The sequence below is a fragment of the Falco cherrug genome, chromosome 6 (assembly GCF_023634085.1).
Source record: "Falco cherrug isolate bFalChe1 chromosome 6, bFalChe1.pri, whole genome shotgun sequence".
Taxonomy (NCBI): Eukaryota; Metazoa; Chordata; class Aves; order Falconiformes; family Falconidae; genus Falco; species Falco cherrug.
In genome coordinates, this window is record NC_073702.1 from 70,882,670 (window position 1) to 70,904,964 (window position 22,295).

The following is a 22,295-nucleotide window of genomic DNA, read 5'->3' on the forward strand; positions in this document are numbered from 1 at the left end:
CGTGGAGCGTCCAGGACAGCGCCAACATCCCCCGGCTGGCGGTGGGGATGCAGAGACTCAGGTGTGCGCAAGCCCGAGTGCTTTTCATAGACTCAGAATGGTTTGGTTGGAAGGGACCTTAAAGGTCACCCAGTCCCACCCCCCGTCACAGGCAAGGACCCCTCCCCCCAGCCCAGGCTGCCCCCAGCCCTGTCCAGCCTGGCCTTGAGCCCTGCCAGGGATGGGGCACCCACAGCTGCTCTGGGCAGCCTGGGCCAGCGCCTCGCCGCCCTCACAGGGAAGAATTTCTGCCTCATCTCTCATCTCCATCTCCCCTCTCTCATGTAAAGCCATTCCCCCGTGTCCCATCGCCACCTGCCCTTGCCCAAAGCCCCTCCCCAGCTTTCTTGCCGGCCCCTTTAGGCACTGGCAGGTGCTCTAAGGTCTCCCCGCAGCCTTCTCCTCCCCAGGCTGAGCCACCCCAGCTCTCCCAGCCTGTCCCCACAGCAGAGCTGCTCCAGCCCCTGAGCATCTCCCTGGCCTCCTCTGGCCCCGCTCCAGCAGCTCCGTGTCTCTCCTGTGCTGGGGACCCCAGAGCCGGACGCAGCGCTGCAGGGGGGTCTCACCAGAGCGGAGCAGGGGGGGAGAGCCCCCTCACTGACCTGCTGGCTGCGCAGCGGGTGCTGCAGCCCAGGGTACAGTTGGCTTTCTGGGCTGCAAACACATATTGCTGGGTCACGCTGAGCTCATCAACCGACATCCCCAAGTTCTTCTCTGTGCTTAGGACTGCCCTAACCCACGTGTAGGACCTTGCACTTGGCCTTGCTGAACTTGATGAGGTTCACACAGGCCCACCTCTAAGGCTGTCAAGGTCCCCGTGGACGGCATCCCTTCCCTCCAGCATGTTGACCACACCACACAGCTTGGTGTCATCAGCAAACTTGCTGAGAATCTCAGTGTTCGTGTCACTGACAAAGATATTAAACAGCACCAGTCCCCGTACCGACCCCTGAGGAACACCACTCGTTACTGGTCTCCACTTGGACATTGAGCCATTGACCACAATTCTTTGAGTGCGACCACACCGCCAGTTCCTTTTCCCTGGGCTATCACTGTACATCCCTGTTAGGAAAGTTTGGGTACAGCTGAAACTCAAATGTCCACTTGTTGGCAGAGGTATGGGCAGAGATGTGGTCTGCAGCAGCTAGTGCTGACCCCGGCAGTGCCAGGGAGCAGCTCAGGGGCTGAGCAAACTCCATTTTGGAGGCCAAGAAAGTCTTAACATGGATGTGGCCAGACTAAGCCTGAGGTCTAGAGGACAGATCCTGGCACGGGGTGCTTCACTAGCAGGGAGGTTTCACCAAAACCAGTAAGTTAGCCAGATTATAAACGGTACTCAAGGCTGGTAATGCTGAAATCCAGTGTTTACCCTGAGAGTATTTGTGGGACTGAGAAGGGCTGTCTACAAATCCCTGTGCTTCCAAGCAAAGTGATTTTCTCAGCAGTGGTGAGAAGATGAGGGACTCTCTGTGCTGACAGCAAATTCCAGCCATCTCCTGGAGCAGGGCTGTGCTGGCTGCCTTGGCCATGGCCGCTCCCCAGAAGGGGAGGCTGGAGCAGGCAGGTGGGTGCGGGCTCCGATGCAGAACCACAGGTCTTGCTCACCTGGAGACACTTGGATTCCTCAGCCTCCATCGGCTCTATCTCTGAAGAAGAACAAAGCATGAAAATCTGGTCATCAGACATTTCTAGGCCCCCCCTTTAGAGGAGTTGAATAGCTCTTCGGTGCTGCTCTGCCCATGATTACTTTGGTGGTGCAAGTTCAAGGTTGTTCAGTCCCTGCGTGATGGAAACAGCCTGGAACTATCTGTGCAGATGCAAACAGGCAGCTTTTGATGACAGCTTGTTCTAGGCAATTGCACATGAGAAGGACTGCATAGGTGTTTAGATACGGTGACCTGAATTTTTATACTCACCTCTGGTGGTGAGTTCATCCTGAGTTTGTCTGGGCTGTTACTTGCAGGTCCTATTAATGCTGGCATTAGTTTAGGTGATTTCAATATCTGAGAATGATTTGAAAGTCTAATTAATGACATTTTCTTCTCATAGTTATATGCAGAGATTAATAATAAGGAAGATTAATTTTCCCCTTACAGCAGTTCCACATCATCAACCCCTCCAAAAGAGAAGAGGAGTCTCTCCTAGGTCTGGAGCTACCAGGGCACAGGAGTCCCATGTGTAACTTAAAATAAAAACATGTCTACATTACTGCTTTCAGTTCAGGGCTGAGGCGGCCTGGAAGCAGCACAGGACTAATTGTCTCTGCATTTTGCTGTACAGACTGGGAAGCCTTTGGTATCAATCCAGAGCTAAACACCAGCTGCCATCTTCAGGGCATGAGCAGGACGGTTAAAGTGCTGCTCACCTGTGCAGCGTACCCTGGCTGAAGAAAGGATGTTTCGCTGCCCCTCACCATGCACAGCAGTGCTGGACATCCCTCTGTGATCGCATAGGGACAGTTGGTGCTCTGGGGGTGTCCTCCGCTTCAGGAGACTTGCCTGGGGTCTCCATACAGCTCTCTTCCAATCAAATTATGGCTATTAACTGTCCTGAACTTCCTAGGAGACACTGCCTGGGCTCTCATGTGTTCACCCCTTCCATCCCCATGGCCCCCCACAGCCCCCATCCTCATGAAGCACCACCAGACTCCACAGACTGAGGGACAGCTGCTTTCACTGTGGGCTGGCCTCCACCTCGCTGAAGGTGCTGTGGGGAGTTATAAAGAGCATCCTCAGCAGAATCATCAAATCGCAGAACGGTTTAGGGGGGAAGGGACCTTTCAAGGCCATCTAGTCCAACGCCCCTGCCATGGACAGGGACATCTTCAACTGGATCAGGTTGCTCACAGCCTCATCCAACCTGGCCTTGAGCGTTCGCAGGGATGGGGCTGACAGAGCTGAAGCATAGTCACAGAGGAGGGCAAAGGCTTCAGTGCCACGGGCAGCAGGGAGGCAGCCACCGTTGCCTCCCTGAAGGAGGGAAAAAGCAAATCTGGGCAGTGGGTGCACACCACAGGACTAATTATAAACTAATTCCCCCATGTTAGTACTGATGACTTGGCAGTCCACAGGTGATGTGTGGATGTGGATCACCTCTCAGCTCAGAGAAGAGCAAGCATTAGATATAGTCCTCAAATCAAGGGCATATCAGAAATTACACTGAGAGAAAGAAAAGGTGCTTTAGAAATGTGCCTAAGAAAAGGAGCAACTGGCACTTGGGTGGTTTTCACTGCCTGTCTTTTTGCCATGTGCTTTCGGGAAAATGGAGTGCTGTGTGGCAAAGCTGAAACACTTGTACGCAAAAAAAAAAATGGCCCAGATCTCATCTCTTTCAGAGGAATCTCTGAATATTGCAGTGAGAGTCATCCTGCTCTGTTGGACGCATTCTTCCTCCTGTAAAATAAGGATCGGTATCATTTGGAGCAGGCTCCTTCCCTTCCTGTATTTCAACACTGCCTAGCACAATACAGCCCTGATATTGGTCAGTAAACGTTGCTACAATCTTCTGAAGAATGGAAGATGTACAAGACATCATGAAGAGTACAGCATGCCTCTTGCACAATAAAACCCCTGCCTGACAACTTTTTCTGTTCGTCCTGCACAAATTGTCCTGCCCTGTGTTTGCAAACCCCCAGCTGCCACTGCCCACCCGAGGAGAAAGAACCCAACCCACAGGCTGGGCTGTGCACACCAACATTTTTCATATAACCTCATGGCAAGGGGGTACAGACTTCCCTGGGCAAGGGAGAGGAGTTGTACACAGGTCATATGTGAGGTTCATAATAACAGATAATGGGGTTCGCCAGCTGCTGGAAGCAGGTAGCTCCATGCACCATATGCTTTTACTTGCTTTGATAAAGTCTCCTAAGAAACAACATCCTTAGCAGGAGTAATGTGCACATCTAGAAAGTGTCCAAGCAGAAGAAAGTGCAGGTAAATCAGTGCTCTTTGCCAAATGCCCAGAGACTGCTCCTGCCAGACCCCTAAATACCTGGCCATCTGCTTCCCTCTGCCCCATAACATGTCCTAAAGAGGTTTGCCAGGAGGCTTGTCTCGCCTCGGCAGGAGAAGGGGCTCTTCCTATGTCTTCCTTTCCTGGCTGGAGAGCAGGACCAAGGACCATCCCTGTCTCTGGCCATCTTCCCGCATCTCCCCAGAGGACCCCAGGGCATGGAGCAGACCCTGGGGAGCAGAAGTTCCTCTCCCTGGTTGCATGTAGTTGGTCTGGATTCACTGGTGAGGTCACATCTCCCGAATCAGAAGTGATTATCATTTCGGGCTGTTCAGCGAGCGAGCTCTCCTCTGCTGCCTGCACTCGCACCAGCAGGGCTTTGCTTGTCAAATCCAAGAAGTAATTGGCTGCAGAATAGCAGAGAATCACCCTCCATATGCTGCAGTCCTATGACCATTTGCCTCTTGGACAAGCACTAGTATTTTTTAGGGCTTTCTATTTGCTTGTTTTCATTCCTGAAATAGATCTTATTATCCACACACCCAGCCGCTTTACCCTCTGATGTTTTCCTAGGAAGGGGTAGTAAAAGAGCAGCAAGCACAAGGTAAAGGATGTTTGTGGCTTAAAATCATCTGTGATTGCAGTGACTGCATCCGTAGTGGTAAATCCAAGGCAGCCGTGAGGCCAGCTGGCATGGCCAAGCTATACACAGGATATTAAGGTCTCCTGGCTTCCCAACAAAGGATCCACAGTGGGCAGCTTGGTCGTATTTGTCCCCGTGCTAACTCTTGAGCTCTGCCTAGGAAACAGTTTGCCCAGACCAAAGGCCTGCCAGAGGCTGTGCTAAATTTTATGTCTTAGCTTGGTTCTGGCTCTGCTTCACTTACTGGTGTGGATGTAGCCAGGGGGTCTGGAATTGAAAGAGGTGGAGAGCAAAACCCTCCCATAAAGGAGATAAATTATTCTATTTATACAAAATTTGCTACAATAGCATGACAGTTGGCTGAAGCTGATTTATGGTTTTTTCCACTTAATATCCATCAGTATGTCTGAGCATACAGCGCTTCCTAAGAGCTGCCATCCACGCTTCTGCACTAGTCCCTATCTGAAATATATGGTTTCCCCACAAACTGGGTTCATCCTCTAGACAGCTAGGAGGAGGGAGCCTGCAGGTGTGGGAGAGCTTCCCAGTTAGCTCTCCTGAAACCACAGCAATGTCAAACTGGGGATTTGGCAACCGGAGCGTGAGTGGGCAAGTCTGAAGTCAGACCGCAGGAGGAAGGAGGCTCACAGGATGCGACAAAACAGATATATGTACCCGACACCACAGACACAAGTGTTCCTTGGGTCTAAGTTTCCATAATAAATTATTTTTAGCAGAATATAATTTCTTTTTTTTTCCAGGGAATAGCTAGTTTCTGGTGAAGCTTTTCCATTTTGTCATAAAGAGTCATGGGGCATTGTATAATGTTGAGAAATTTAGTATTTTTTGCAAAGCTTCTTGTCTTTTCCATCTCAAGGTTTTTTTACGTTTTCATTTGTCAACCTGGGAAATGTCTGGGCAACAAAAAGGCAGCTCTGGGTTTGTTTTCTCCTCGGTTTTAGAAAATCTTTTCTTGTCATGGAATTAGCTGGGCACCCACCAAGGACAAACCTACAGGTCTCTGCGCTCTTGGAGTATCTTTAGGGCTTGCCAGCCAGAACACAGGGATGGCTTGATGCCAGAGTTGTATGCAACTGTGCTGAGTGAGTGAGAACAATTTCTCGGGTGCAAGTTGCCCCCAGAACTTTCCCAAGCTCTCATTACTACCCATGTGGGGAGGGTAGGATATCTTATATCATCTGTATTTGGCCTTTTCAGAAATTGTTAGGGGAAAAAACCCAGTCTTTCTCATAGACTCAAGAAATACTGAATTCTGAAGAAAACATCAAGTTAGATCACTGCATAGGGGTCTGAGAAATATTTCACGTGTTGATGTGCCACAACCTGATTTATTAGGTGGAAGCATAGATGATTTCAAGAGTTTAGCTCTGGACACAATTTAACATTTGATGGATCCTGAGATCTCTCAGGGTGGAGGGAGAAAAACAGAGAGAAATAGAATTTGGTGGCAGAGAAAGGAATAACCTTGCAGTGATAAAGGTTTTCCATTGGATAGCAGTGTGAAAAAAGGGGCATTAATGAAATTATCTTGACCTGCACATGGTTTTGAGTGGAAAGATGATTAAACAGATGTTTATACAGTGACTACAGTTTGTGATGGAGGGCATGATGGTATTTCTGGAGCCTGCAAGACAGCATTATGTCTTTCAAGTGAACAGGGCTCCTCTTCCACCTGTTTCTTAAAGGGCAAATAAAGATAACATGAGGTGATCAAACAAATTGTTTACAAACTGATTTTTTATTGCTATTACTATTCAAAAGCTGTGGTGCTTTGGAAACATAGTTCTGGGTGCTTTTCCATAGGATATGGGTTGGGCTCTTTGTGTCCTAGGAGGTGCATATATTGGGGTAGTTCTTCATGACTTCATAGCTGGGTTCTTGGGGTCTGACCCAATTTAGGACATTACCAGACCATTGCTGAGAAAATTGTATCATGAATTGCCTCTTGAAGGGTATAAATTAATACATCTTTGAAACCAAACCTTCCTGGACCTGATGGAGGCTTAATGAGGGCTTCTGCTTAAAAAAACACCAAAGGGTTCTATGCATGAAGATCAGAACTGGTGAAATCTGTCAAGTTGCCCCATAAGAAACTGGAGGCTGTTTGACTATGAGTTCACCCCTACAAAGTGAACAGGCTTGTCACAGTTATGTTAAGGGGCTTATTTCATTTCCCGCCAATCCCCCCCAACCCCCCAACCCCCCCCCCCCCCTAGTCTGTGTGTATCCAAACACTGTGGTGATGCCACAAATATACTGATGTAGCTGTGGTCCTTCATCACAGCCCTGAATGACAGGGAGGAGTGTCTCCAGCTGAAGTATTTTCTGAAGACAGCATTTCACAGTCGGTCACACAGGCAACACCAATAGGACCTAAGGAACCATTTACCCAGCTCCAGGATGCCCTTTTGATGCTCAGACCCACCAGCATGGAAGTCTGACTCAAAGGCTTAGAAAGTTTTGTCTGAGTAAGTACAGGGACTTGAGGAGCTACAGGACCCAGTACAAGCCTCCCCAAAGGGAGGGGGAAGAGACAGCTAAGCTAGTTGATGTCTAATTCAGAAAGAAAGAGCAGTGAACAACCTGTTTCAGAAAACAGGTGAGGAGCATCTGCTGACTGCCTTCTTCCTCCATGGACCCTCCTTGGCCACCAAGTCAGCTTGAGACATCTCTATGCATCAGCCATACTTCCCAGAGCTGTGTTTTCCTACAAATATCTAGATTTGCACACACTGGATTACAGGAGGCACCTCTGCACATTTCACTGTGTGTCTACATGTCCCATGAACTTCACAACCAGGGAAAGCGGTTTTAAATGTGTGGAGCTGGAACCACATGAGGTGGTGCAAGTTCAGAAGTGGCTGCTTAGGTTAAACTGAGTATTTAAGATCAAATATGAATAGGCTGAATTAGGGTTGGCTAGGCTGAGTGTCTAGAGTAGCTTGAGGCTGTGTCTGAATCATTGCTTGTCAGGGAAAAAAAGGGTGTTCAGCGTGGGAGTAAATGTTCTCTCAGTTGGATGTTCAGAAGTGAAAAATCTCTTCCTTCAGAATCCAATTAATGGTTCCAGTTAATAAAGAACAAATGGCCAGAGTACTCATGCTTATATGTGACAAAGAGATTAGAGGTTGGGTAGCCCAGTAGAGTCAGACATGGTCCTAGAAGCTGAAATGCCTTTTGTTCCACTCCCTGTTGTAAGGAGCGGGATAAATTTCAAGCAATGACTTGTCATTTTGGAAATGAAAAAGGACACAGAGAAAGTGAGCACTGGAAAAAAGTCAAGCTGTGCTATAATTTGCCGGCAGAGCTGAAGCAGAGTAAAAGTCTCTCTAGCCATACGATCAGAGACAAAGCAGAGTTGCTATTGTAGTACGATGGCTTTGCAGGGAGCATCGGCACAGCCGACGGACCAGTATTTGGCTATGGTGTTCAGGAAGAAGTAGGGTCCAAAAGTCAAAAATAACTGGGAATGGCCTCAGTGGAAGCCAGTCCCAGAGAAGGGGAGAGCCTTATTCAGTACCATCCTTCCCTAAATTCAGAAAAGTGGCACATAAAATCGGGGTGACATAACAGGAACTTCTCAGGAGGCTTTTCAGCCTGTGACTCTGCTGTAAAATGTGAGAACAGCAAACACAGTATTACAGTTCAGAGAGAGAAGAAAAACAAAATCATCCAGGTGAGCATGATCTGATCTCTCTATTGTGCAAGGCTTTGAGAACAAACAGGCGAGCAAGAATACAAAAGAAAATGCATCATGAGTTCTTTGCTGAGTCGATTTCAACAGACCGACCTGATGAAATGGGGTTTCTTAGTAAAGAGGAGGTGTCAGAGCTCATCAAATGCACTTCAAGAACATTATGAGTAAAATGTTCACAAAAAACTACTTTAGATGAGGTGGAGGGGATTGATAAAGGCACTGCAAATTGGCTGAAGTATAACCTTGAAAGGGAAAGTGTCAGGTAGGAGGGAGGTTACTGAGAAATTTTCTGAAGGGTCATTCTTAGAACAAAATTTTAATTGTGAAAAGGTGTTGTGCTGGACCCAAAGCTAGCACATGCCATTGATACAGCAAAAGGTTGAGGTAACACACAGAAAGAACTGGGTCGTCATAAGGACTGGAGTTATAGAAATGAGATTCACAGCACAAAAAATCATGAGATTCATTGTGTAAAGTTGCTCACGGTGTGAAATTGTGGCTCAAATGCAGGAAGGCTAAACCCAAGACTCTGCTTTTGCAAATACCTTTTGAAGGGTAAAAAGAAAAGCTGTATTAACCTGGTCACACAGAGATCTGGGCCAATAATTTGATGTAGCTGTGGAGAAGGCAAATGCAACGGAGGCATCAAACTCCTCTGGATAGATTCAGCACAAACAAACTCTGGATAGAAACAGCACAGAACTCACGCATTTGCAGGTATCTTTCTTGTCCTGAGGAGCCCAAATACAGATGCAGGAGTCCAGATGCAGTCCCGTAAGCACCAAGCAGAGGGAAATAATCACTTCCCTTGATCTGCTGTCCATGCTTTTGCTGATACAGTCCAGCACATGGCTGGCCTTCCCAGCTGCAAGGATACCCTGCTGACTCATTGAATGGAATGTTTGTGGCTGGTGATGTTACTGGAAAGAAGACGTTTTGGAAAAAGGATGTGGATTTATACAGTGAAAAGGAGGAAATGTCACCCTGAGGGAAGATAAGGAGCCAAAGCAGAGTGGCTTGTCAAAGCTTTGCACTGGGAGATGAGTCAGTTCAGGGTACAAGTATCTTCACAGGGAGAATGCACCAAAAAAGCTGTTCACCTGAACAGAGGAAGGTGTAACCTACTGATGCTTCTTCTTTAAACAGACTAAACTTAGAAAGAAAGCTTAGTTTTTAGGAGTGAGAGTAACACATAATGGAAGTGGTGATGTCTTAATTTCCTGAAGTTCTTCGACTCATGACTAGATACTCTTCAACAGGGAAAATTTTCACCAAGAATGCAACTCCATGGAAGTCCGGAAGATCCAAGTGTATTTACTCCTCCTCCTTACTTTACTACTTAGAGACTTTGAGATCCTGAGCTGCCCTAGGGTGTGCCCATACTCTAAATTAAACATTGCTGTGCTCCTAAATGGTTGACCCTGTCCCAGGACCTGATGTGTCCCAGGAGTTTATTCACCAAATCCCAAGTGCAAGTTCAGGAGTTACCGTGTACCAAGGAGCATGCCCAATAGGCATTTTGGGTAGAACTACACTGTTTTGGAAGCCAATGAATTTCAATGTCAAGGTGATGATCAAACCAGGCCTTCTGGTCTGTGGACCAGGAGGTGGGCTGTGGTGTTATTTAGTTTGTAGCAAATGAAGATGTTTGAGCAGCTCAGCAGAAAAGCAGACAGCAAGATGAACAAAGGCTGCATCCTTGTTGCCACAGCTGAGCTAAGCTATCCTTTTGCCATCTCCTTGCTGCACAGCATAAGGCTCCACTGACTTAGACATGCCAAGGACTTGGATTCAAATTTTCAACTGCAAAGAGCCAGAGGAGAGGAGTCAGGACATCCTAATTCCTTTCACTGTCTCGCTGTCTGAGCCATTCATGCCCTTGTCTTTCCCTCTTCTGGTTTAAATGAAGTAGGAGCAGTGGAAAAAGGGAGGTCCTCTGGGTACCATGAGCCGCAGATCACATCTTGCTGGAAGAACTAGGTGAGGACCTTTATCTGCTTGTATGATAACTTACAACAGAAGGGTTTCACAGACAGCTTGTAGGTATCTGGATACCACAGACAGCTTGTAGGTACCTGGATACCCTTGAAAGGCAATAGGATATGATGGGATGGGATAGGACGGGACAGGCCAGTTTTCTTAGTGCCCTCCTTCCCCCTTGAAAATGTGCCCAAAATAATTTAATACAGGTGAAAAACAAGTGGTCTAGCTTAAAACCAGCAAAGACCATCATTCTTTAAATTGCTAGATGACTTCTCCCTAGTTTTAAAGAGGTGTCAAGGTACCTGCTTTCTACTACTGCATCCATTGCACCTGTCTTTCCTGGAGCACCGCATCAGCAGTATCATACAAGTCTAACTAATCTGGCAATTGCCATTACTGCACAGTAGAAATCCTCCATGCCCCATACTCTGAAGTAGGCTAGACCAAGTCTGTGTTCACTGGTAAGTATTTTGGGAAAGATTTGCAAAAACTGGTTATTGCAAGGTAACGAGCAAGGGAAAATAAGCCCAGATTTATATCATGATGATGGACTATACATTTCTTATTACCACTCTTGAAAATATTTAATTTACAGAGGTGGTACAGAGGCGGCCTGTGTAAACAGAACAAGGATCACAGAGGTCACTATGCTTACCAGGAAAAAGCTGGAAAGAAATAAGCCCCATGAAAACATCTGTGCAAGGTATGCCTGGGGAAAAACAATTCTAGAATTTCTGGGAGTGGAAAATTACTTACATCAAGGCTAGGTTGTATCCAATTCAAGAATACAGTGAAAAGTATGTTTTGTGAAGAAACATAAGAGATCCTTCCCCTCCTTTGCTGGTTTTTCTCCAGCTCTGCTGTTTCTCCTGTGATGCAGGTTGCTTCAGCATCTCCCAGCAGTGGTTTCTTTCATGTGTCCATAGACTCATTCAGACTTATCCTGTCTGGTCCTTGTGACTTAACTCCGAGGAGGAAATTATAGCTGTTGGGTTTGTATCCAGAAAAGATGAATCCACACAAATGCTGCAGCTCTTTGTGCTGAGCCAACATGAGCTATGAGTGTGGTGTTTGTTTGAATTCAAATGTGAATAACTTGAATGAGGGATTCCCTGTTGAACATTTATAGGAAAATACATATTCGACATCTATAAAATAAACTCTGCATCCAAAAAAACCCGCAGTTGCTTGTCAAGAAAAAAAGAAGCTGCTTAGTATAAAAGTAATGATTTTTTTTTTTTCAAAATTCCAGTAAACTGAATTACTCATTTTAAAAGGTCATGAATGGTCAGTTGCAGAAATGAGCAGAGTTATTTCCCTGTAGTGGTCGTGGGAACGAAGAAAAAGGTAGAGTGAAAAGCAAAGGGAAAAAGCAAAGAATGAAGGAGAGGGCTAGGAACGTATGAACGTGTAGTGGCAAATAGCTGGGGGGGGAGGCATGAAAAAGAGAGAAGGAACAGAGAAATCTGGAAAGAGGATAAGTGAGTGACAGGTGAGAGACTGGGAAGAGTCTTTCTCCAGTTTACTCTTCAGTAATCTTAACATTAAAAAAATTATGGCGATTGGAGACTGTATTAAAAATTGTCCCACTGCAGGTTGTCCAACAAGAAGACTCTGAACGTGATAATTCCTAATTTTAACCTTCCATCTCTGTCTGTCCTCTATAGCTTGCTAGCTGCTGTGTTACATAGGTGAGTATGGAGAAAAACAAGAGAAAAGCAAAACAGCATAGAAAATACTCATGCATGGAGGGCAGGGGAGATCTTGGTGCGCCAGCAGCAAAGAACAATACTCATCAAAACCAAAGATAGAGATATTGGTGCTTAGAAATGGACTCCTGCCATGAGCAGCACGGCAGGAGCAGAAACTTGAGCAAACCCATCTCCAAAGAGGGTTGTTTGCTTGCCAGCATGTGCAATGTCACCCCGACCCGCTGGTCCCACTCACAAAGGCACCTGGCAGCCGTGCTCCAGTCAGCTTATCCTCAGCGCTCACTGGCCCTTTTCACCAACCCGGACACGCGGGGGCAATTCCCCCTCCTCCAGATCCGGCTGCCAGGGCTCTGCCACCAGCACATGTGGAGCCATCGGGCATGGCTCTGCTCGACCCAGCGCCAGCCAGGGCTGCCGACAGCGGAGCTGCTCCCCGGAGGTGCAGGAATGAAGCCTGGGCACCTTTCTGATCAGCTCTGGACGCGGCCTGCAAGGCACAGACACAATGCACAGACTTGGGCAGCAAATCTATCCCGCAGGATAGTTTTCAGGGTTCATCCATCCCCAACCAGTGCATTGGCAGTGAGATTCCTCAGGGCCTCAGGGGTCTCCCCCAAACACAGTGCTCTACAACATTTTCATCACACTCATTTGGCTGGGTATTTTGTCTCAATTTTGTTTTGGTTTGGTTTTTCCACCCCCAGTATTGATCATTGCCTAAAGGAAATGAAGTAAAAATGGTTTATGAACAGGAGTTAATAAATTTCCTGTTACCATGGTGATGGTAGGAAGACATCTCAGAAAGCTGTTCTTAGTCCTGAACTATCCAGGGTCTTCATTAACAAATTGCATAATGGAATAAAAATTGTGCTTGCCGAATCTGAAAACAGCAGGCTGAAAGGGAATGCGGCACATTAGAAGACACTGGAGACTGACATTTTTTTGCAAAAGACAGGAACGATCAGTGTAGAAGGTAAAATGAGCAGTATCTGTCAATGCAGTGGTTCTGCAGGTGAGGTCTGGGGCTGCAGTGGGCAACAAGGTCGCACAGTGGTACAATGCCATCCTACTATGGAAAAGGCAGAAATCATTCCTTCTAAAAAAATCAACAGGATTATCACTTGTCAGGCACTTAAGTGAATCCATTTATTGCTCCAAACTGCTAGACTTCCAGGTAGTGTGCTTTTTTACTGCTTAGGGCACCATACTTCAAGATAAGGTGGAATAGTTGGAGAGACCCTAGAGCTGAGATGGTTAAGGGACCAAGAAAATACGATCTGTAACAAAAATCTGGAAGAACTGAGATCATGGTGACAGGGAAAAAAAAAAGTGGGGGACATGATGCCCCACAAATCTGAAATAAAGAGTACATAGGAAGGGAACAATGTGCTCCCCATGTCTAGGGCGGTGCAGATGAGAAATAGTGGGCTGAAACTGCAATGATGACAGTTCAGTGTTGTCTACAGGACAGCATTTCTAGTGGCACAGAGAATGATGTCCTGAAGGAGGGGAGCTGATGCAGGGGACACCAGTTGTTGGTATTCCCAAAGACGCTTTACATCTTTCCAAGAGGAATGATTATGGTTGTGAGGAGCTCTGCCTGGGGGATGTGGGGCAATGACTCTGAGGACATCTACAGTTCCATGCATTTTTGGTAACAACACATAATCATCATGGTTGCATCTATGTTGGTAAACTGAATGGTACCAGGGCCCACTTGGGGGTCCTAAGGCTGGTGGGTGTACCCTAGCCACATCTATAGTATTAAACTCTCTTCCAATCAAAGCAGGATGACCACATCCTTGTCATGTTGGAAATCATACCTGTCCCATGGAGACATATGAAGTGCAGTGGGAAATGCATTTGCAAAAGTCTCAAGTGACCTCAGAAAAAAGCATGGCCAGGGCTGTGCTACAAATTTACCAGTGGGGACAGCCAGCTTGCTGTGTCAGGCTTCAGCACAGTTTATTTGTAAGTCAACCACAGAAGAGTAAATCATGCTATAGAATCATAGAATCATAGAATTGTTTAGGTTGAAACAGACCTTTAAGATTATCGAGTCCAACTGTTAACCCAGCACTGCCAAGCCCACCACTAACCCATGTCCCTAAGTGCCACGTCTACATGTCTTTTAAATACCTCCAGGGATGAGGAGTCCACCACATCCCTGGGCAGCCTGTGCCAGTGCTTGACCACCCTTTCAGTGAATTATTTTTTCCTAACACCCTATCTAAACCTCCCCTGGTGCAATTTGAGGCTGTTTCCTCTCGTCCTGTCGCTTGTTACTTGGGAGAAGAGACTGACCCCACCTCACTACACCCTCCTGTCAGGTAGTTGTAGAGAGTGAGAAGGCCCCCCCTGAGCCTCCTTTCCTCTGGGCTAAACACCCCCACCTCCCTCAGCCGCTCCTCATCAGTCTGGTGCTCTGGTCCCTTCCCCAGCTTCGTTGCTCCCTTCTTATCAGGCACTCATCTAGCCAAGTGTCTTCGGTCTGACAGCGGTGAATAGATGATGCTTAGACAAGTGGAAGAACATGGCAAACAAAGAGCAGATGTGTTTGGAAACCCATCCAGTTCCAGTAGTCTAGGGTTTAGGGGTTGTTGAGTTTGATATGGATCCTTATAATTGTACTGAGTGCCCCTCAATGGATTTTATGGATCTCATGAAGAAAGTATAGAATAATACAGGGTGGAAGGGAGCTCTGGGGGTCATCTGGTCCATCCAGCTGCTCAGAAAAGAGAAAATTTCAAAGTTAGATTGACTTCCCTACTTGCTTTCTTAGCACATTTACAATTTCTTACTCCACAATATCGATGGTAATGAGTTGCACCATCCTGTTGTGTGCAGTGTGGAAGAAAAACGTCTTTGTTCACTACATCACCCTTTTGTATGACATCTACTTCTCTGGTTGAGAGAAATGGGAAATCATAGTTGTCTTTTTGTTACGACAGTTACTGTTTTGACACTGCTGTCACATATTCCCATATACCCATCTTCTCCTATGGTGGAAGAGTCCTGGTATAATTACTATCTCACTGTCTGAAAATAAGCCCCCAGCTTTCACCATCCTTGCTGCCATCCTCTGTACCTCTTCTTGTCCTACTCTACATGTGCAGAGACAGGGACACCAAGCAGCGTGCACAGTACATACCGTGAGGTACCCTCGAAACTGTTACAGAGACACACCAATTTTTGCCAGTGCCCATTCTAGCAAATCCTAACACTCAAATTCCCTTTCTGACTGCCTCTGGATGCTGAGGTGACTTTTTCTTCTGAAGTGCTCTTTGGGAGCACCTCTTTCCTGGAAAGTGAAAGTAAGTTTGCCACCACTGAGTCACGTTTGCCATCTGCTTATGCTGCCACTCAGTGCTGAGACCCTTCTGCCTTGCAGGCTCCTTTCAGTCAGCTTTCATTTCACTGTTCTCAGTAACCTTCTGCCAGCCTCAGAGCTCCCCTGGCAGCAGGGATCAGGCTATCTCCACCCCAGAAACTAAGCACACTTGAGACACCAGAGCTGTCTGGAGGATTTGTGAGGAAGAAGTGATGGCTGAAGTGCCTGCAAGTGGTTGGCTCATCCAGGCTCCTGGGAAAAGGCTTTCAGTTTCAGTGCTTCTGCCCATCAGTGGGGTGAGAGGGGGCAACAGAACCGGCTACATTGAACATGGCATTTGCTAAATTTATCAGATGGATTTTTGCAGTCATAATTCCCAAGAGGGTGATACATGGGCATCAGGTCCTTCCCGAGTCAGGGCTGCTCACATCAGGGCCCCTCTCAGCTTGTCCAGCTCCTGATAGTGACAGATCTAGACAACAGAGGGAGGGTTATCGGTGCATCATGGCCATGGCTCAGCCCTATTGCATGCAGTTGCATCCCTGCCAAAGGTTGAGAACGACCTGAAGTCCTTTGATATTGATCTTGTTTCCTATAAGGTCCCTCTGCCCTAGCAGATCTATCTACTCACCATTCACTCCTGTCACACTCCATGGTTTTCATTTGAATTGGGTAGTGATACCAGACCTGGGGAGAGCAGGGGTTTGCCAGCATACCTAGATGTTGGGTGGAGGGGCTGGTGGTTGTGTTGTGCAGTGACCCATGAGGGAGGTCCCGTGAGCAACAGGACCTCCTCCAGAACCCTCCTCTCTGCTCAGAAATGCACAATAAATGTGAGGCCTTGCCACTCAACAGCTCCCAGCTCAGGCTCTCTCTGACCCTCCTCTCTCCAGCCTTGCTGAGATCCCAGCTCAACTCCAGCCATGAGGTTCCTCTACCTCGTCTTCGCTGTCTTCCTACTGGTCTCCTTGGCTGCCCCAGGTAAGAGGATGAATTGCATTGGAAGGTGACCTGGCCAATGGTGGGAGAACCAGAGTGAGTGAGTGGGACATGTTTGATAGGCAGCTTGAGCAAATGTGGTCTCTGTTGGCCTTAAAGGTGGTGATTTTGTTGGCCACATAAATGTGTAGCACTTTAGGTATACAGTCGGGTGCTGGTCTCCTGCAAATGTGCTGATGACTTGGTTACCCCAGGTTGTCTTAAATGGGGCTTTATGTTCCTGTGCAGACAGATGAGTCTTTAAAGAAAAAATCACTTTTAAATACCCTGAGGGTCATTTAAGATGTTTTAGATATTTTTGACACCTTCTAGGCCAAGGTGAGCTGAGCCCTGGTGTAATTATTTTAGCCACGGAGTACCAAGTGAGTGCTGGGTACCTTTTTCAGAGACACCAGCCTCCTGGATGTTTACTCTGCTCAGATGATGCCACCTTTTGTGTCAAAGCAGTTCTGAGTGTATCTTTAGGGTCCAGTTCCCTTGCATTTTGAATGTGCAGTGCTGGCAGGTATCCCTCCAGTTCTGCTTCTTGCCACCCTCTTCAACAGACAAAAGGGAGACTGGGGGCTCAGAAGGGCTCCCAGTCCAATATCCATTCACTCTGGACATAATTCCCAGCTATTTTGGGCGCTTGGTGTTTGGCACTTGAATCTCTTTTAACACATGGAGGTCAGATTTTGGTTACCACAGGAACTGCCACCTGTGGAACCCTCCATATTTTTTGGAACACCAACTCATTTTTATGAAATAAGTTTGATGTGGCTTTTGCCAGTTTTTTTTTTGAGACCACTGATCCTATCCCTTAAGAAGAGGTGCAAGACATGTCACCAGCCGGGGGGAGAGGGATGCACAAGGAGTTTCTCAGGCTTGTGCTCTTCCAGGTTCCTCCCTGCTTTGGGGCTGGGCTTGGGCAGGAGTGTGGATGTGTGGGAGAATGGAGCAGGACCTCCCTAGAGGCAGGGTCCCATCCTTCTGACCGCTGCCGCACCTAGACCTGGAGGTGGTGGGAGGGCTCGGCAGTGGGGAGCAGAGGCACCTACCCTGACCCAACCACTCTCCCCTGCCTCCCCCTTGCAGGCTACGGGCAGATAAGGAAGCACTGCCCCAAGGTGGGGTACTGCTCCAGCAAGTGCAGCAAGGCGGATGTGTGGTCCTTCTCCTCCGACTGCAAGTACTACTGCTGCATCCCACCCGGCTGGAAGGCAAAATAGGAGCTGAAGAGGAAGCACCTGGGGAAGAGGAGGCACCGTGGAGGCTTTAGGAGCATCTTCTCGACTGCCTAAGCTGATTGTCATCCCCTCCTCTCAATAATTAAAAAGAGAAAAAAAAGGAGATGTAACTGTGGTGCGTGTGGTGTGGTTACTTGTGTCCCCATGATCCCACATAAAGCATTAGGACAGGTTCTCCAAACACAGCCCAAAAGGGATATCAGCAGCATGTCTCATTGTTCTTTTTGCACAAAATTCATGACAAAAGTGCTAAACATATGGAGTTTTCCTCTCTGTTTCCCACAGTGAATTCAGTCAATGGTGGGTGAAAAAGGCCTGGTTGGAAGAACACCCTCTTGGGTGTCCCCTTCCCCACTGAGCCTCACAGCAAAACCTGTGGGTCTCGTGTGGGAGAGAGCCTGGTTCAGCCCCAGGGCTCAGAAAATCAGTATGCATCTGAGATCCTGGCAGGACTGTTGTTATCATGATGGGGTAATGAGCAGGAATGGATGGGTGCAATACTCCACATTCCCTTCAGCATCTTCCAGAGACCTCTAGAAGAACCTTTGGGAGAGCACTGTTCCTTCGATCTATTTCCCAAAGGCTTCTCTACTGAGACCACCCACAAGAACACCTATTGGAGTCATACACAGGTGCCTGCTGTGGGCATACAGCTGCCCTAGAGGGGTCTGTAAGAGGGCTATTTGCAGCAGCCTTTTCTGCTGTGGTGATTATGTCCATCCTTATCTGTCTCGGCCTCTGGAGTCACCGCAGGTACCTTCCATATTGAAAAGTGCATCAATGTCTTTTTAACGATGTCCTGTTTCATGTTCCTGTGTCCTAGCTGTGGTTTTGACCAGGTAATGATCAGGTGATGATCAGGCATACTGAAATCTTGTAGCATCTGAAGGTGTGGATTGTGTGGGGAAAAAGGCACAGATTGGAGAAACCCAGGAATTGTAAGGGAACACAATGAAACAAAGCAAGGATTGGTGAAAGCGAAAAATGTAGATAGAGGGACCTGAAAGGGAGCACTGAGAGATGACCCAGCAATGACCAGCAGTTGCTGAAGGCGTTCAAGGAGCTACCTGCAAGCATGATAAACCCACACCAGCCTGTGGCAAGCTTCCACCTCCTCCTCTTCCAGTAAAGACACAGCCAGCACAAATAAAGCCGATACCATTCCCAATGACCTCCATGGACCTTGGGTGGGGAATGGATAAATGGAAAGGGAAAGAGAAACACATAACCTAAATCTCTGCAGCAGATTAGAAAAGGGATTGCCAAGTGCCTATTTTGTTTTCCCGCTCAGTCATTCCTAGAAGAGGAACAAAATCCATCTCTGACAGCTTCATCTCTGACCTCCCAGTGAACTTCAGTGTTGTCAAAATACCTTCTCACCAACTCTGGAGAAACTGTAGTTCTCTATGTTTTAAAATTAGGCCACTGTTAATAATTTCTTTCAGGATGTTCTCTGTGACACTGATCCAGGACTTGACTTGGTGTATATGAGCCCAAGTCTTGAATCACCAATGTGTCTTGATACCCTGAAGTCACTGTGGAAATTCCCAGTTTCAGGAGAGGATCTTTCCTCAGTTGTCATCTGTAACACCTTTCTAATGCATTTTCTTTGACAAGTGGATTTAATAAGAAAAGCGAAAAATGTGAGGGGTCTTAATACTTGGGGTTCACAGGGGTCCAGACAAATCTGGAAAAGAAACCACGTTTTTTGGTGATACAGAGAAACCCTTGTATTTATAGACCACAACAGAACATTCATGGGTGGGATAATGACATGATCGTGAATTGCTGTTGTTTTTCATCTAAACCCACATCACTTTAATGCAATAATTTATTCACCCTTCCCATGTGAAGCTTTCATTGTGTTCCATGGGTTGAAAGGGCAGGTATTTTGGGAAAAAACACCCTACTCTTTGTCTTTCCTATCTGGCAGCTAGAGTAACTTGAGGAAGTCTGGTAAGTACCAATTAAAACAGCACCATAAATCGCAGCTCCAAAAGAAATGGTGTTTTTCTGAGCCCTGCCTCTAGAAGTTGCAGGTGATAATAGGTTGGACCCTGGTTGTAAGATTCTGCACCCACCCGCCCCCTCCCCCCCCCCCCCCCCCCCCCCGTTTTCCTCTGTATTTTATTTTCAATGTCATGTAATGACTTCTGCAGAAACATTTTAAAGGAAACAAGCTGCATAGGGCAGCAAAGAAACACTTTCCACACAAATCTGGAGATACCATATTGTCTGGTATTATACATTTTAAAGATCTGTCTTTTCTTGTAGTGACAGTCAGTACATCTGCCCTGGAAGAAAGAGGAATGCCAGGCATAATGAAAACGTCTGGCCCAATGATTCGTGTTAATATGCCCATCTGCTTCTCTGTCACTCGTGCCTACATAGAATCGCAGGCGGCAACTGGGGCAGAGTCGGCACCGGCTTTTTTGCATCAGGATGCAGACCTTTCTGGTTGAGCGCAGTTTGTATAAATAGCAAAGCAATGACCCGTCAGGGCCTTTTCTAATTGATGCTTCCTCGATAAGAAGGAGACTGAAGGCTCACCAGATCTCAGATTTCACTCTCCAAACGGTGCATGTGAGTCTCAATGCCTCTAACTCTTCTCTCTTCTTGCATGGGGATATTAGCTGTCATTAAGAGGAGGTAAGCACTTTCTCCCTGAAACGGGAACACCAAAAAAGAGTGAACAGAAAATCTCAAAATGTCTGGCTGAAATTGCCAAGATTTATCAAGCAATACAGTGTAATGATCACAGAATCATAGGACCATAGAATGGTTTGGGTGGGAAGGGACCTTAAAGACCACCCAGTCCCACCCCTTGCCACGGGCAAGGACCCCTGCCCCCAGCCCAGGCTGCCCCCAGCCCCGTCCAGCCTGGCCTTGAGCCCTGCCAGGGATGGGGCACCCACAGCTGCTCTGGGCAGCCTGGGCCAGCGCCTCGCCGCCCTCACAGGGAAGAATTTCTGCCTCATCTCTCATCTCCATCTCCCCTCTCTCATGTAAAGCCATTCCCCCGTGTGCCATCGCCACCTGCCCTTGCCCAAAGCCCCTCCCCAGCTTTCTTGCCGGCCCCTTTAGGCACTGGCAGGTGCTCTAAGGTCTCCCTGCAGCCTTCTCCTCCCCAGGCTGAGCCACTCCAGCTCTCCCAGCCTGTCCCCACAGCAGAGCTGCTCCAGCCGTCTGATCATCACTCTCTCTTCCTTGCCTTAATACTTGAATTCCCAGTCTCTACTGGGCAATGAAATAGCCACCACAGAGCCATTCATTTCACATATAAAATTAGTTTGATTTTTCCTGTGTGCATCACTCTACATTGATCTGCACTGAATTTCATCAGCCAGTTTACGAGCCAGCCACTGAAACCAGCGAGATCCTTTCACAGCTATCACCTTTATTACCCTGAATAATGCAGCACCAGTAACAAATTCTGCCACCTTTCCATTCAACCCCTTTTCCAGATCTTTTATGATCAAATTTAGCACTGTAGAGCCCCACAGCACTCCCTATGACTCTCCTGCAACTCGGCCCCAGAATGTTGGTCCCTGCCTCCTGCATCCCAATCTCTCTAGTCCTCAAGTCCTCCGCCTCCTTTGGCGAGCTCTAGCAGGTTTTTCCTTTGTTTTTTTTTCCTCCCACGTTATTATATTTATAACTGGCAGAATCCTGGCTTGCAATCCTGTAGAATCTTTTAAGTTGGGGTTTGCTGGTCATTCTCTGCCCCAAATTAGCATCTCCCTGTCTTTGCATGGTAAATCTTTGTGAAGCAATAGATCACACACTGCAGTCAGGAGTGAGCTGATTTCATCCCTGAATTCCCTTAGGACTTTTGGGGAAAACAATCTGGGTGCTGGCGCTGCTCATTTCCTCTCTTCCACCTCCTTTACGTTTAAGACAAGGCCTTTGATGTGTCCCCACAAAGACGAGTTCAGCATGAAGACCTCCCTTCTTTCTTGCAAGATGAATGCAGCCGCAGATATTTCACTTGGGTTCCGTGGAGTGGCCTTAGCTTTTATAGGCTTTACTGCTCTAACCATCTCCTGCTGTACACGCTCTTCATCAGGCTTCCTGTTCCTGATGTCTTTGGGAAAAAGACTTATTTTAAGAGGTTTCTTCACCTTTTGCATGTTCTTCCTGCAATTCTCTGCTGAGTTGCCTTACTGTGTTTTACACTTTGTCAGGTACAGTTTACTATCTTTTCTATTTTCTGTGTTTGGACACAATTTCAACTGCTTCTTTCTAACAACCTCCCGCATCCCACTGTTCTGCTATGACCTTTTCCTTTTGCACTTTCTCAGGGCTTTTTTTAATAGGTGTCATACATTTTCTCTGAGTCTCCAATCAGGGGCCTTAAACAGCTCCCACAGTGCTTGCAAAGAATCTATTTGCAAGGATTTCACTCTTCGAGCTGTCCCTTTTGTCTTCTTTTTAACAATTTCCCCCATTTTTATGTAGCTTCCTTCCTGAAATTAAGCACATAAGTAGTGGCCTTTTCATCCCCTGTTGCTCCTGCAAAGATGTGGAGTGTAAGTACCATATAATCTGTGCTGCAGTAGCTCTCCCAGGGTAAAACTTTGAATGAAGCCCAGTATGTTAGTCAGAACCAAGTGCTGTTTCTTGGTTATTTAGCATACCAAAGGCAGTGCTGAGAAATCACTTGTTATGTCTTTGTCTCCTACTGCTAGGTCAG

At 47.1% G+C, this 22,295-nt stretch overlaps 1 protein-coding gene across 1 annotated transcript; it reads left to right on the forward strand.

Moving 5' to 3' along the window:
• The first annotated feature begins 16,281 nt into the window (after positions 1-16,281).
• Positions 16,282-17,584, forward strand: LOC114017033 (cygnin). Its single transcript, XM_027811523.1, has 2 exons — positions 16,282-16,358; positions 17,451-17,584. The coding sequence occupies exons 1-2, from the start codon at positions 16,301-16,303 to the stop codon at positions 17,582-17,584; spliced, it is 192 nt and encodes a 63-aa protein (XP_027667324.1). The 5' UTR covers positions 16,282-16,300.
• The last annotated feature ends 4,711 nt before the right edge of the window (positions 17,585-22,295 follow it).

Bases quoted from the DNA above. Each gene is read 5' to 3' on its own strand.
- LOC114017033 (XM_027811523.1), top strand. From the start codon at position 16,301: ATGAGGTTCCTCTACCTCGTCTTCGCTGTCTTCCTACTGGTCTCCTTG. The intron at 16,359-17,450 runs GTAAGAGGATGA...TCCCCCTTGCAG, and splicing joins GGTCTCCTTGGCTGCCCCAG to GCTACGGGCAGATAAGGAAG.